General features: G+C 44.2%; 1 protein-coding gene and 1 pseudogene across 5 annotated transcripts in view; both read right to left on the minus strand.

Annotated features, from left to right (window-relative positions):
- Window positions 1–328: 328 nt before the first annotated feature.
- The window catches only part of FAM169A (family with sequence similarity 169 member A), a 56,525-nt gene continuing 43,303 nt past the window's right edge, over window positions 329–13,550 (minus strand). For all 5 annotated transcript variants that reach the window (XM_070412190.1, XM_070412189.1, XM_070412188.1 and 2 more), the window contains 2 exons: window positions 5,358–5,561; window positions 329–4,224 (listed from right to left, as the gene is read on the minus strand). In XM_070412190.1, coding sequence (XP_070268291.1) covers window positions 3,676–4,224; window positions 5,358–5,561 — 753 coding nt within the window. In that variant the 3' untranslated portion in view covers window positions 329–3,675. The remainder of the gene's footprint in view (window positions 4,225–5,357; window positions 5,562–13,550) is intronic.
- On the minus strand, window positions 9,295–11,713 carry LOC139008091 (SH2B adapter protein 1-like; annotated as a pseudogene).

Below are 13,550 nucleotides of genomic sequence, written 5' to 3' on the forward strand. Positions count from 1 at the left end.
ATTTTTAGAGTCTGAAATTTGTTTAAATCCAGAAAAAAATGGTTTTAAAAAGAAAAAGACTGCACTGATGCCCTTAAAAGAGAAATATATTTGTAATCACATAATATAAAAAAGATCATGTTTTAGGGTAATTGTCAAAGCACCTTTGTGATATGAATTATGTTGGTGGCTCTGAGCTTTAGGGTGTCTATATATTAATCTATAATTGTTTTAAATTGTTTATTTTTAAAAATCTGTTCTGAAGGTACAACCAGTATGAACAAATTCTGTATCCAAATACATCATCAATGAAATTAGGGGAAAGAATTTCAAAACACAGACCAAGAACAATCACAAAATATATGTTTAATTACTACTTTTAAACTAAAAAAACAACTACCAAGAAAATTTCAGTAAGACTTGCTATTCTAAATATTGCAATATCTTTTCTAAGTTCTATAAACAATAAAAGGTTTAGAACACAGGAAAAGAAAGGCTGGCTAGTCCTTGGGAATGACTATCCAGTATAATACAATTACTTCACAATGACAGAAGCTTAACCTTTCTTACAATTAGTTTTAACATGATTTTGCCACTAATAGAAATGAATGACTTAGGTTTTGGAAGGTGAAAGAAAACACTGACTAAAGGTAAGCACATGATGCTACAGAACTGAGATATTTTTTAAAATAAGCAAATTAACTTATACAAAGCCTGATATTAACAGAAACATATCACATCCATGAAATACTCGATAACACCTTGAACAATATTGATGTTAGTGGACATACCAGGCAGAAATATATTTGTAAAATACTGTCACATGGATGAGTGTTAGTATAAGTTCTTTATTTACACTTTAAGATTCTGTTTCAGATTGCTGGTGTGACCAAATTTAGAAGGTAATCCCTAAGGTTAAAGCAGAACGTAAGAGCAGATATGAGATGCTAGGTAAACTCTCAATTTGATGCAATCACAACCCACCAAGTTAATTTTCTAAAGTCACTAAAACCATTTTAGGTAGCATAGTGTTCTGGTGGTCAGCAAAAAGTGAACCATTAATCACTAGTAGTTGTCTTTCCTGTGATAATTCTCTATACTTAATGGAAAACTCCATGAATAGAGACACAATTTAAGCAAGTGACTGATAGTCTGTCATGCTATTTGATTTTATAAAAAATCATAATAGACCCTCATCTTTAAAAGCTGTAGAAGAGCTTTATAATAAATTCTTAAATATACTTATTTCTGTGATGTCCAGCAATTGAATAAACTTAAAAGAACTAAAATTTTGTTAATAACTGCTCTATATTACACAAGGAAATATGTATTTACACAAACTAAAGTGAACTTCCTTCTCCACGAATAAGACTTCAATCCACAAAGAATTACAGAATGTGACTGGATACTCAACAACTGGACTAGCTGATTGAAATCAAATTTCTGTCCTCAAGTTCTGAAAGTTTTACTAACGACTTGCAAAAACAAGTATCTGATTAAGTTTTATTTAGTTTCATAGTTGATATATTTTGTTATAAATTCTATACTCACTGAGTATAGAACTCATTTACCGAAAAAGCATGTTACTAAATGTGAATGTTAGGGTTTTTCATGTGACTCACTTTTTCTCCTTTACTATCTATAAGCACCAAAATAACATTTTTCTGCCAGATAACATGTAACAAGTTTTCTTGCGTGCTGAACAAAAAGTTTTGAAATTGCCTAAAATGCACATCTTGTTTAAGAATAAACCAAACAAGTTCAACAAGTTTGTACTGTTAGTCCCTGGCAATCATACATGAATAACCATTTCTTTTTGTAAACTCAGTAACCATATTCACACATCAAGAGTTGTCAGTGAATTCAACCTTCTTAAATTCCACCTTTTTATAGAAAGTATTTTGAATAGAAAATGAATAATCCCAAGTAAAATAAGTGTTGGATTTTTATAAGAAATTTAAAATGGAAAGGTTAAGAATAAGAACTCACTAAATCTTAATCTTTAATTCCCTATTTGTGGTTTTAAATGTTTTTCATGAAACATGTAAGAACATAAACATTTGATAGGGAATTAGTACTACTCATACTTTTTTCTTTCACTTTAGTTTTTTTTTGAGAAAACAGCCAAAGTGCTGTAATTTTCATTTAGCGTGAAATCTGGCTTATCCCAACCAATAATTAAAGAAAATTTGGGGATACAAGTACTCAAAATTTTACAATGAATAGGAGGGTTTGCCATTTTGCCTGCTTAAAGAACTTAGATCTTTCTAAAATACCAACATCCCCCTGAAAAATGTAATGACATAACTTGATTGTGGACTAAAAAACATTTAACATCAATCCTTAGCATTATTTGTCAAATAATGACGAAAAGTTCTCTTTTTTTCATAATGAACCAAGCCTGTTTTAAAAACAATCTAAGTGGTCTCAAAGCATTCTTCAACTTAAGTACACATCTGAGTACACATAATACTTCCAAAGAGCAGTATTATTTCGAATTTCTCTTTGGATCCTAAGAATAACCATTTTCATTTCTAAATAAATTACTCTACAAAAATTAACAATTGAGGGTTTTTTTGTTTTTGAGTTTTCCTGGGCAAAGGCCTTTGCTATGGCAACACAATAAACAGGCTGACTTGTAACCTGTCCTCAAAACAATCAAGAGTAAAAGCAAGACCAAAGGGACAAAGCCTCCAATTTGACTTAAGCTCTGGTAACAACAGTTCCTAGGGCAGCGTTACTGCTGTCATCCAGATCTAAGTGGGGCGTAGTTTCATACCTACCCAAAGTGATGCCAAGGGCATTAGCTGGCAGGCAGGCAAGCAGATTTTTTTGACAGGATTCACTCTGTGAGGGAAGTGGATGAACGCTGAGAGGAATATAAATAAGATTCTAGAATAAGGGCAATAGCAGGATTAAGGAGAACTCTTAGGAAGGGACCTCTTCTAATGTATATGTGTTAACTAGGTGAAGACAAAAGTATAGTCCCCAACTTCAAAAGAAAATTTAAATAATTATATTAGTACCTACATGCCAGAGTTAAATCCCTAGCACTACTGTTAATATTAGATGTTATAAGGAGTGAGTTGGAAAGTTTGTACCTATTCGGAAAAGTCAAATGAAGAAACTGCATCTACACTACAATGAATTAAGAGGCCAAAATACCGCCCTCATAAACCTTTGACCAAAAATTTATGTATTTGTGCTCTCATTTAGTCGAAATTATTCTAATTTACTGCCATTTTTGTTTAGGCATGCCTACATTTTTTAAAATGGTGATTAGTTTTGATAGTTAAGCTAAAACTTCTAGAACACTCCCCAAGTTTACTATTTAAAACTCAAGTGTAAAAGATTTCTGTAATCCTCACAATGAAAAGCCTACTACTTTGCTTTTTAATTTATATATCCTGAAATATTAATAGTCAGATGGCCCCAACTACTAAAGAAAATACAGTATGGTCTGGTTTCCCCAAATCGAAACATGGTTAATAAAAATTAAAAAACTGTATTTACACAAAGTAACCTGAAAATTAAAAACAATGATGAATCCTAAGTCCTAAGGAGGAGGGAAAAACAGCATCATAAATAAGCTCAAAGTGAAATTCTGGAATTTTTGTCCTGTGCCCCGTGCTATTTATTACCATATCTTAAAAACAATTATGTTACAAAGAGGATTTGTGACCTGCATTTCTTCATTCAGGTCAGCTTGGCTTTCTTCTTAGCGGGTCCTTTGTATCCTTTGGCCTTTCTTCTTAAATTCCGCCTGTCTACAACAGGCACTTCCACTTCTATTTCCTCTGAGCTGCTATCCACAGTTTTTTCTATTGATTGTGTAAACTGATCCAGTTGCTCAGAAGATGCTTCCGACTGCTCCTCTGACTGGTTCTTCTGTCCTGCATTCTGTGAAAACTGCACATCTTCAAGTTCAACCTCTATCAAAGAACTCTGAGGAACAGCTGGAGATGTTTCCTGGGGCTCGGACACCCCCTCTTCAACCTGGTCTTCCAATGAGGAAGTAGTATTGGGTGACAAATTTTCAGAGATCGGTTCCTCAGCAAATTCAGCTACCACAGAGTTTGGAAAACCACTGTCAGATTGTTCTTCATGTGGGATAGTGGCAGCATTGTCTGAACTCCCAAAATGTGCCTTCTTTCTTGGAACTGGTGGCAGTTTCTCTTCTGTGTGCCCCTTTCCATCAGATGGGCCTTCGTTTAACAACACTTCTGAGTCAGTTACATGTGAGGTCTAAAAATAAAAACCTGGTGAGCAAGCTTCTGCAATATAGACCTTATATAAATGATTCTTACAGACCAATATGTAATGACACTGAACTGCATTTTAAAGTATTCATTACTTTACTTAACCATGTGTACATATTCTGAGTACAAGTCAATTTCTTCAAAATTGTCTTTGATAATATGCATACATTAAGCTCTTGCTTTAAAGATATCATAAAAAGAATAATTTTAACTCAAAAAATACTTAAGATATTTTAAACTTCATATCAAGATTTTTCAAAACTTTTAGCTCAAAAGTTTTTATTTTCTTGGTGTTACTGGAGCCAGAACCAAGAGTCCCTTGGAACTTGACACTGTGCCATCCCACTAAATTTGACTACGGTTTTGTTAGATGACAGGTAAGGGCAATGGAAATTTTATTCATTTATTTATCCTAGATGCTAATAAAGTAATTCTATACAATAGTTTTTTAGCTTTACATTTAAATATTCAAAATAAAAAATTAAATTTCTTTTAAAATAGTCCAAGTTTTCCCCACAAATCTGATGTCTCCCTAATTAAAACAAATTAAAATGATCATGTAAGCAAATAGGTACTCAAATATTTGGCAAAAATGTTTTTATCCATTTTTCTAAGCTTTTACCTACAAAGTAAAACTCATTTTGTAAACATAAATCCGGTAAGAATGAGTAGGTTATAAAGATTTGAATTTATGAAACATTACTAATTGCATCTTTTTAAAATACTGAATCTAGTATAAAATTTAATTTTTCTAAAGGACTGTACATGTTAAAGGAGGAAAATATACATACTACACTGCCCTTGCCATGTCACCAACACTAGAATATGTTAACTATAAAATGTTAGGTTAGCCCAACCCAGTTTTCTCAGTGGTTAGAGCATCAGCCCACGGATTGAAAGGTCCAGGGTTCAATTCTGGTTAAGGGCACGGCCTCGGTTGCAGGCTCACTCCCACAGGCTCATGAGAGAGGCAACCTATCAATTTGTCTCTCTCACATCGATGTTTCTCTCTTTCTGTCTCTCCCCCTCCCTTCTACTCTGTCTAAAAAATCATTGGAAAAAATATCCTTGGGTGAGGATTAACCAAGCAAACAAAATATTAGGTTATTTCCCTCTTACCTTATCCTGTGCAACAGCCTCAGGGGGTTTTGAAGATTCTACCACCAGCGGAACTAGATTTGTAGGGTCTTCACTGGAATTAAAAGGCTGCAATTTAAATTCTTCATCTAAAACTTCACTAGTGGAGTCCTCCTCTTCAATTATAAGAGAAGTCTTAATAGTATCATCCATTACTTCACCATTCATAGGCTCTACTTCAGATTCCTATGGGGGGAAGGGGAGGAATATGTCAGGACATAATTACAGACTCACTTATTTGTCATGTAATGTGGGTCCATTCTCAGTCCTATCTGTCAGGTACCAAGACTCAAGATAAATTCTACCACATTACAGGGCAGGGGTTAAAGAATAGTGTTATCGGGGAAAAGGGGAAATGTATGAGGGAGGGTCAATAAAAGAAAAGAATCCATAAGTCCCCCAAACTCCTGTTCTCATGGAGAGAGGACAGGAACTGGATACGCTATGGACACAGTGTAGGTCTGAGATTCAATAATGAAACCCTGCCCCTTCTTGCTCTTCCTTCTCAAAGGGCAATCATGGGAGGAACCTTTTCAGTAAAAAGGCACCAGAGAGGGTCTAGATGTGGTGCCACCTCTTTACAGAACACCAGCTGCTCAGCACTTACCATCTTTGGAGCCTGTAGGAAGTGAGTTTACCCTGCCAGGGGGAAGGAACACTAGCAATCCTGTGGGAAGCTGAGTTTGGCTACAGGTTCCTGCAGGGATAAAACGAGCCCCCAATCTCAGTTCCCTGTCTAGTTAACTTAGGGTCATTTCTGAACAATCCTCCTCCTTACCTCACATTAAAATATAGAAAAGTGATCTGATAACACAAACCCTGCAATTTCTAAAAATCTTCCAATGTTTATCAATATACAAGACTATTTAATGTCTAATATTTCTAATCGTACTGATATTCTCGTAATTAGAAGGCATTTTAGTACCATCTACACTAATAAAAGAGAAACATGGTAATTAGCCTACAACCGCTACCCTTCCCATTGGCTAATCAGCATATCCTTATGCAAATTAACTGTCAGCCAAGATGGCGGCCAGCAGCCATGCGCTGAAGTAAACAGGGAGGCTTGCTTGCTCCAGTGATGGCGAACTCCAATGTTCCCTGCCTGCTGCTGCCGGCCTCTCAGCTGCAACTCTAAGCAACTATGTTGCAAATATAGAAGCTAAACACAACCCCAGAAACCAGCTTTCAGTCAGCCCGGCTTCAGCCAGCCTGACTGCAACATGGTATCAAATACAGAAGGAAAAACAAAGGCCAGAAACCGGCTTTCAGCAGCCGAGGCCTCAGAGCTAAAGCTGGCCCAGAATAAATTAAAAAAAAAAGAAAAAAAGGAGCGGTTGGGAGCTTCAGTCACCCGCCAGCCTGAAAACGGCCCTCAGCACCTCACCCAGACTGGCCAGGAACCCCAGTGGGGACCCCCACCCTAATCCAGGACACCCTTCAGGGCAAACCAGCCGGCCCCCACCTGTGCACCAGACCTCTATCCTATATAGTAAAAGGGTAATATGCCTCCCGGCACCGGGATCAGCGTGACAGGGGGCAGCACCCAAACCCCCTGATCGTCCTGCGGCTCTGTGTGTGACAGGGGGTGGGGCCACAACCTCCCCATCTGCCCTGCTCTGTTCATGACAGGGGAAGGCGCCCCAACCCCCTGATCAGCCCTGCTCTGTACCTGATAGGGGGGAGCTCCCCAACCCCCTGATTGGCCCTGCTCTGTGCATGACAGGGGGAGCTCCTTAACCCCCTGATCGGCCCTGCTCTGTGTGTGACAGGGTACGGAGCCCCAACCCCCCTGATGGGCCCTGCTCTGTGCATGACAGGGGGTGGGGCCGCAACTTCCCTATCGACCCTGCCTTGAGTGTGACAGAGGGCGGTGCCCCAACCCCCCAATTGGCTCTACCCTGAGCTTGACTAGGGGTGGCATCGCAACCTCCCGATCCGCCCTGCTCTGTGCATGACAGGGGGCAGCGCCCCAACTCCCCAATCGGCCCTGCTCTGAGCCTGACCAGGGGCTGCACCTAGGGATTGGGCCTGCCCTCTGCCACCCGGGAGCAGGTCTAAGCCAGCAGGTCATTATCTCCTGAGGGGTCCCAGACTGCGAGAGGGCACAGGATGGGCTGAGGGACCCCCCCCCCCCCAGTGCACAAATTTTTGTGCACCGGGCCTCTAGTTTTAATAATAAGAAAACTGATGCACTCAAGTGTTCAGAAATAGATTTGGCTGAATTATATAGAAACCTTGAAGTCATATAAAGAACATTTTACATAGGACTATTGAAATCAGGGGCTTAGATACACAAAATAACTTGCACAAAGAAAACAATTATAATAAAACTCATAAAAGAACCAATTAGGGCAGAAGACATATCAAAAGGAAGAAAATGAGAAAAATAGTGCAAAAGCTTTAAAAAATAGAATTCTGGTAACTAAAAGTGAGAAGCAACAGAAGAGAACAACTCAGTCCAGCCAGTTTTAGTTTGGGGAACTGAATGAAAGATAAATTTTTTACAAGGCTCAATACAGAAGTGATAAGAAAGAACAGAGATTGTGCTAAATTTAAGATGATAAAAGACATCTGTCTAAACAGAAATATTCAGAAGGCAAGTAACACTCTGGATCAATATTGAAAGTCTACAGTTACTGGTCATCCCCTCATTGAACCATTAGATTGGATGCATTTTCAAAAGAGAGAGGATGAACCAAAGAGCAGAAAGTTAAGAACTGAGTCTTTTAGATGAAAAAGCAGAACAGTCAAAAAATAAATAAAACAAAACAAAACTTAAGAGATAGGAAAACCAAGAAGTTAAAATACAGTAGTGTTAAAAAGCAAGGGAGCTAGAGAATCTTGGAGAGAGAGTAGTCAATCTAGGTCAGAAAATCCACTGGAATTCAATGGAAGTGGCACTGGTGACCTATAACAGTATGTGCTCAATGTATTGTTGGACAAATGAAACTGGTTAAATGAAGTATATACAGTTAATATTAAGTTTTTAAAGGAGAAAAAAAGCACAAATATATATATATGCCCATAAGCATCTAGGTCAGTGATGGTGAACCTATGACACGCGTGTCAGAGGTGAACACAAACTCATTTTTTGGTTGATTTTTCTTTGTTAAATGGCATTTAAATATATAAAATAAATACCAAAAATATAAATCTTTGTTTTACTATGGTTGCAAATATCAAAAAATTTCTATATGTGACACGGCACCAGAGTTAAGTTAGGGTTTTTCAAAATGTTGACAGGTCGAGCTCAAAAGGTTCGCCATCACTGATAGGTGCACATAAACCTTTTTTATTTTTCAAATATAATTTACATTCAATATTATTCTGTATTAATTTCAGATGTACAGCAAAGTAGTTTTAAAAATCATGTACTTTACAGAATGGTCCTCCTGCTGCTTCAAGTACCCACCTGGCCCCACACATATTTATCACAATATTATTGACTATATACATCTCTGTGACTATCTTGTAAATGCCAATTTGTAGGGTTTTTTTGTTTGTTTTTTTGAGATAAACCCTTTTATTTATTTATGCTTCTCCATTTTGTTTAAAACAACAACCACCACCACCTTAATATTAACTGATAGCCCTTCCCCCTCACCCCTCCTTTTGGGCTGGGGGGTAGATAATGGGGAAATGGCCCCCAGGGGCGGGGCAGACCATAGAGCCCCTTGGAGAGGTAATGGAACCCAAGTCCCCTCCCCAGGGGACGGGGCACCTGTAGTGTATGAACTGGGGAGTTAACGGGACTCTTGAACCTCTTCTTGTACCAACATATATGCCCTTGGCCATCAAGGGTAAGGAAGCATATGGGGAGGGGATTCCTACCGCTCCTCTATGTCCCTGCTCAGCCCCCGTCTCAGGAACTGAGGGCTAAGGAGCAAGAAAGTTGAGAAAGGGTGGGGGTAGAGTGTCACACAAAGGAGTACTGGTTATTAATGGCTCTGGGGTGGCCCCCTTTTTTTCCATCGCCCCCTAGTGGTAACTGCTGGAGCTGCACCATTGGTGTTGCTTCAGGGACCCCACTAGATCTAGGGCCTCCCTGGACCTCCATGCCTGGTGTCATGGCCTCTTCCAATTCAACCATGGGGACCAGCTCGACCACGGGGACCAGCTCTTCCTGGATCCCTCCACTGCCCACTTTCTTTCTCTTGCCTCTCTTTGGCTGCTGTGGCTGTTGCTGCTGCCACTTCTGACATCCCCGATGCCTCTTCTGCCCCAGGATGTGGGGGATCTGTCCATGAAGGGGGTTCAGGGGGTGGGGGTGGGTCGCGGGAGGTGTTCGGTTACACAGTCACTCGCTCTGAAGGGCGTGAGGGTGGAGGAGGCATCGGGGTAGCATCGATCTCCCTCGCACACCCCTGCATGGTTCCCGGCCTGCACTCGGCCTCCTCACTTCTTGGGTGCACGGGCACCTCCTCTCCTGCAGACCTGCTCTGCTCACCCTGCTGCTGCTGGGAGGACACAACATAGCTGCCAAGGACATCATCACTGGGGCCTCCAGATGCCAGAGGGATGGGTGCACCCGGAAATGCGTGAGCATATCAAAAATGGACTGGAACCACAGGTGCTGGACCCGGCACTGCCCCTACTTGTTCAGCAACAGACGCAGGTGCTTGGCCTTGCCCTGTAAGTTGAAAGTGAGGACATATTCGCCCCGCCTCGTCTCACTCTGACGTACCAGGAAAACACCATGGGAGTCGGTGCCTCCGGCCAGTACTAACTGGGCAGCCTTGAGTCGAGAGAGCATCCCGTGGAACCAAGGATACCCTGAGAGGGGCTGCTCCCCCTCACCTCCCTCTGATTCCCCCTGGAACAGGAATGACCCTGTGGCTGTTTCTGGAGTGTCCAGGGGTGGGTAGGGGGTTGAGAGGGGATGAATTGTCCCAGCTGGGGGTTCCTCTTCAATGGAGATGCGGGGTGGCAACTCTGGGGTAAGCAGTTCCATTGAGTCAAAATGGGAGGCAGCAATGGAGGCGGAACTAGGGGAGATGGATGAAGGGCGGTCTGAGAGGCCCCCATATGCCCCCTGGGACAGGCGGTCGTTGCTCTCGCTGGGTCCCAGCAGTAGATCCTGGCTGGGCAGACTCTGAGTGATTCAGGCAGGGCAGTTCCAGGCTGTCTGTGTTCTCTCTTGTAAGAAATGAGGCCCCAGGGGCCAGTGGGAGGGTCATGGTGTGGGGACTGGTAGCAGGGCAGGGCCCGGGGCTCAGGCATTCTTGGATGTCAGACACCCAGGCCTTCACAGGTAGAGCATCAGCTGTCTCCAGGATATACTCTGAGGAGCCTTCCACCTGAACCACAAATGTGTTCTCCCGATCAGGCATCTCCAGCGCTGTGGTCGCCCGCACATCCGTGATGGTAGAGCAGGGAATGCGGAGCCGAGGCCGAGATGCCTTGGGTGGTACAAAGAGCTCCAGGCGACTTCCTCCTCCTCCTTCTTCACTTCCAAGCAGTAAGCGACACTTCTGCCACCGAGGTTGCCCTCCTCCCCCTGAGGTAGGCCCAGCTGCCCCTCCTCCCCGGCCACTCCAGCTGGGTCAGAGGCTGCCTCTTCAGCCCCCATGAAACTCAGCAGCTCTTCCCTCTGCACCATCCCGGCTCCATCCTTCAAGGTCCCTCCTCCCCAACTGAGTCTCAGCCTCTCAAAACGGTGAGTCCATCTGTCCCCTGGAGATGTTCCATCACTAACCAGTCCCCTGCCAACGGTCCCAGCCCCACCAGAGGAGTTGGAGTTGCTGTTTCCACCTAACACTGGGGGGCCCGATGAGGTCTCCAGGGGCCCAGCTGGGGAGGGAGGGTCCACGGTCCCCCGCCACTGCAGGATGCCACGGACTGAACCTCGGACGGAGCGACCCACTGAACGGAGGGAGAAGCGTTTCTTTAGCTTCGGCTTCGAGGAGGAGGTTGTAGAAGAGGAAGAGACGAGGAAGGGAGGGGGCCGGCCAGGTCCTCGGATGATGGAGAAGGGCCCAGCACAGCCAGAGGCCCGCCCACCCTGCAGCTCTCAAGGGACAGGTCATGTGGTGGGATCTCCACACCAGGACTCAGAGGGGCCGGGATGGGTGGTGAGAGGGAACCAGAGGCCCGGGCCACCTCAGCTTCAAAATGCTGCAGGAAGAGCTCAGCAAAACGGCGGGAGAAGGCAGCCTCGGCCCCGGGCCCTGCATATTGGGGGTGGGAGGCCAGGTACAGGCGAAAACAGCGGGCAAAATCCAGGGCAGCGGCCCGGGCATGGGACTCACAGAACTCCCGCCAACTAGGGGAGGGGGTGGCGGCAAGGGAGGAGGAGAGGGGAAGGCCCCATCCTCCAGGGAAGGGCCACCATTCATGATGGTCCCCAGGAGGTGCAGAGGGGGAGCCTGTGGGGAGGGGCAGCAAAGAGGGAAGCAGCCAGAAGACACGGGGTGAGTGGCAGCAGCTTTCCCCGTGGGAGTCTTAATAACTTCTATAACAGACGCGGAAACTGAAGCTCAGAAGGTTTCAGGGACTCGCTGGACCAGCCTCAGCCACAGCCTCTCACTGCCTCAGCTCTAGGAGGAGCTAGGCCTACAGAGCTCAGAGACCCTGCCTCATGTATCCAACTCTTAGGGAGGTTGCTCATTGAGGAGGGTGGATGGATGATGGATTGAAACAGCAACTGTCTTGGAAGCTGACCCCAGGGCCCAGCACCCAAGCCCTGTGTGAAGAAGGCTTGCAATGGCCACAGCCCACTTCTTTGCTGCCCCTTCAGTCTGGAGCTCAGAGGCAGCAGCACCAGGTGAGGAAAGGCTATGAGGTCGGGTCAGGGCAAGTCTTTGCTGGCCACAAACTAAATAAAACCTAACAGGGAGCGGGGGATCCTCGAACTTTTCACCTCCCTCTTCTCTCAATGGGGAGTGTGCCCTAAAGGCTGGCTAGCCTGCTGGTAAAGGCCATGGCTTATGGAGTCGGACTTGGGATGAAATCCAATCTCTGACACCTATTAGCTGTGTAATCTTGAACAAATTATATGTCCTCTCTGAGCTTCAGTTTTTGTATCTATCGGGAGAATTAAGTGGAACACATCAGTGCTTGACACAAAGTAAGCACAAAATAAAGGACCACCATTATTGCTATCTTTGTGGGTTCCAATCTTCTAAAGGAGAAATTAGAGAAGGAAGAGATTTCCCGAGGTCTTACAACTGGCAAACAGCAGAGCTGGACATGGAATTTAGCGCTCCTCCTCCCTATTACACTGGAAAAATGACTGGCACCAGGACTGGGGTGAAGATAGCTCAAGAAGGTCTCCCCAAAACCTCAGACTCCTATTGAGACCCACAGTCAGCACCCCCGCCCCTTCCTACTTGGCCTCGGCCTTGCACATTCAGGTGGCTCCAAGCACAGGAACCATCCCAAACCAACGCAAAGAAGCCAGGAGATGCCAGAGTCATGGAGCACAGGGGACCCGAGCCAAGAGGCGCGGACACAGAAGAGAAACCCATCTCCAGACAGAGGCCACCTCCGCGCACAGGCGGACCCAGCGCCCTCGGGCCCGCTGACCCTGCAGCTCCTGAGCTGGTGACTCAGTTTCTCTTCTGTCAAACAGGACTCAGACCCATCTGCCCGGTGCACCTGCCTCTTGGCTCAGTTCTGAGAGTCCCCGAAGGGCGGGCAGCGGAAGGTGCAGGCTCTGCTCTGGGCTCGGACCTCCGGGCCCGCCGCAGCCCACCGACCCGACCCGACCCTACTCCCCATGCACCCTCTACCCACCCATTCCCCAGGGCCGCAGTCTCTGGGGGTCACCCCACCTCCTGCACTCTCCGCACTGAGCGCCCCCCTGCCTCGGGGGCCCCCACGCCTGCTCCCACACAGGGCTTCTCGGAGGAGCCAGCCAGCCAATTTGTACAGTTGACTCCATCAAGTCCCCAGCCCCCTCACCGCCCTCTCCTCTGACAACTGTCAGTCTGTTCTCTGTATCTATGTGTCTGTTTTAATTTTGTTTATTTTGTTCATTAGATTCTGCATATAAATGCAATTATATGGTATTTATCTTTCTCTGACTGACTTATTTCACTTAGCACAATACCATCTAGGTCCATCCATGCTGTCACAACAAGTACAATTTTGTTCTTTTTTATGGCTGAATAGTATTCTATTGTGTATATATATGTACCACAGCTTTTTTTATTCACTCATGTATTGATGGGC

Source organism: Myotis yumanensis, unplaced genomic scaffold, assembly GCF_028538775.1.
Source record: "Myotis yumanensis isolate MYYU_CA2020_CCGP unplaced genomic scaffold, mMyoYum1.0.hap1 SCAF_4, whole genome shotgun sequence".
Lineage (NCBI taxonomy): Eukaryota > Metazoa > Chordata > Mammalia > Chiroptera > Vespertilionidae > Myotis > Myotis yumanensis.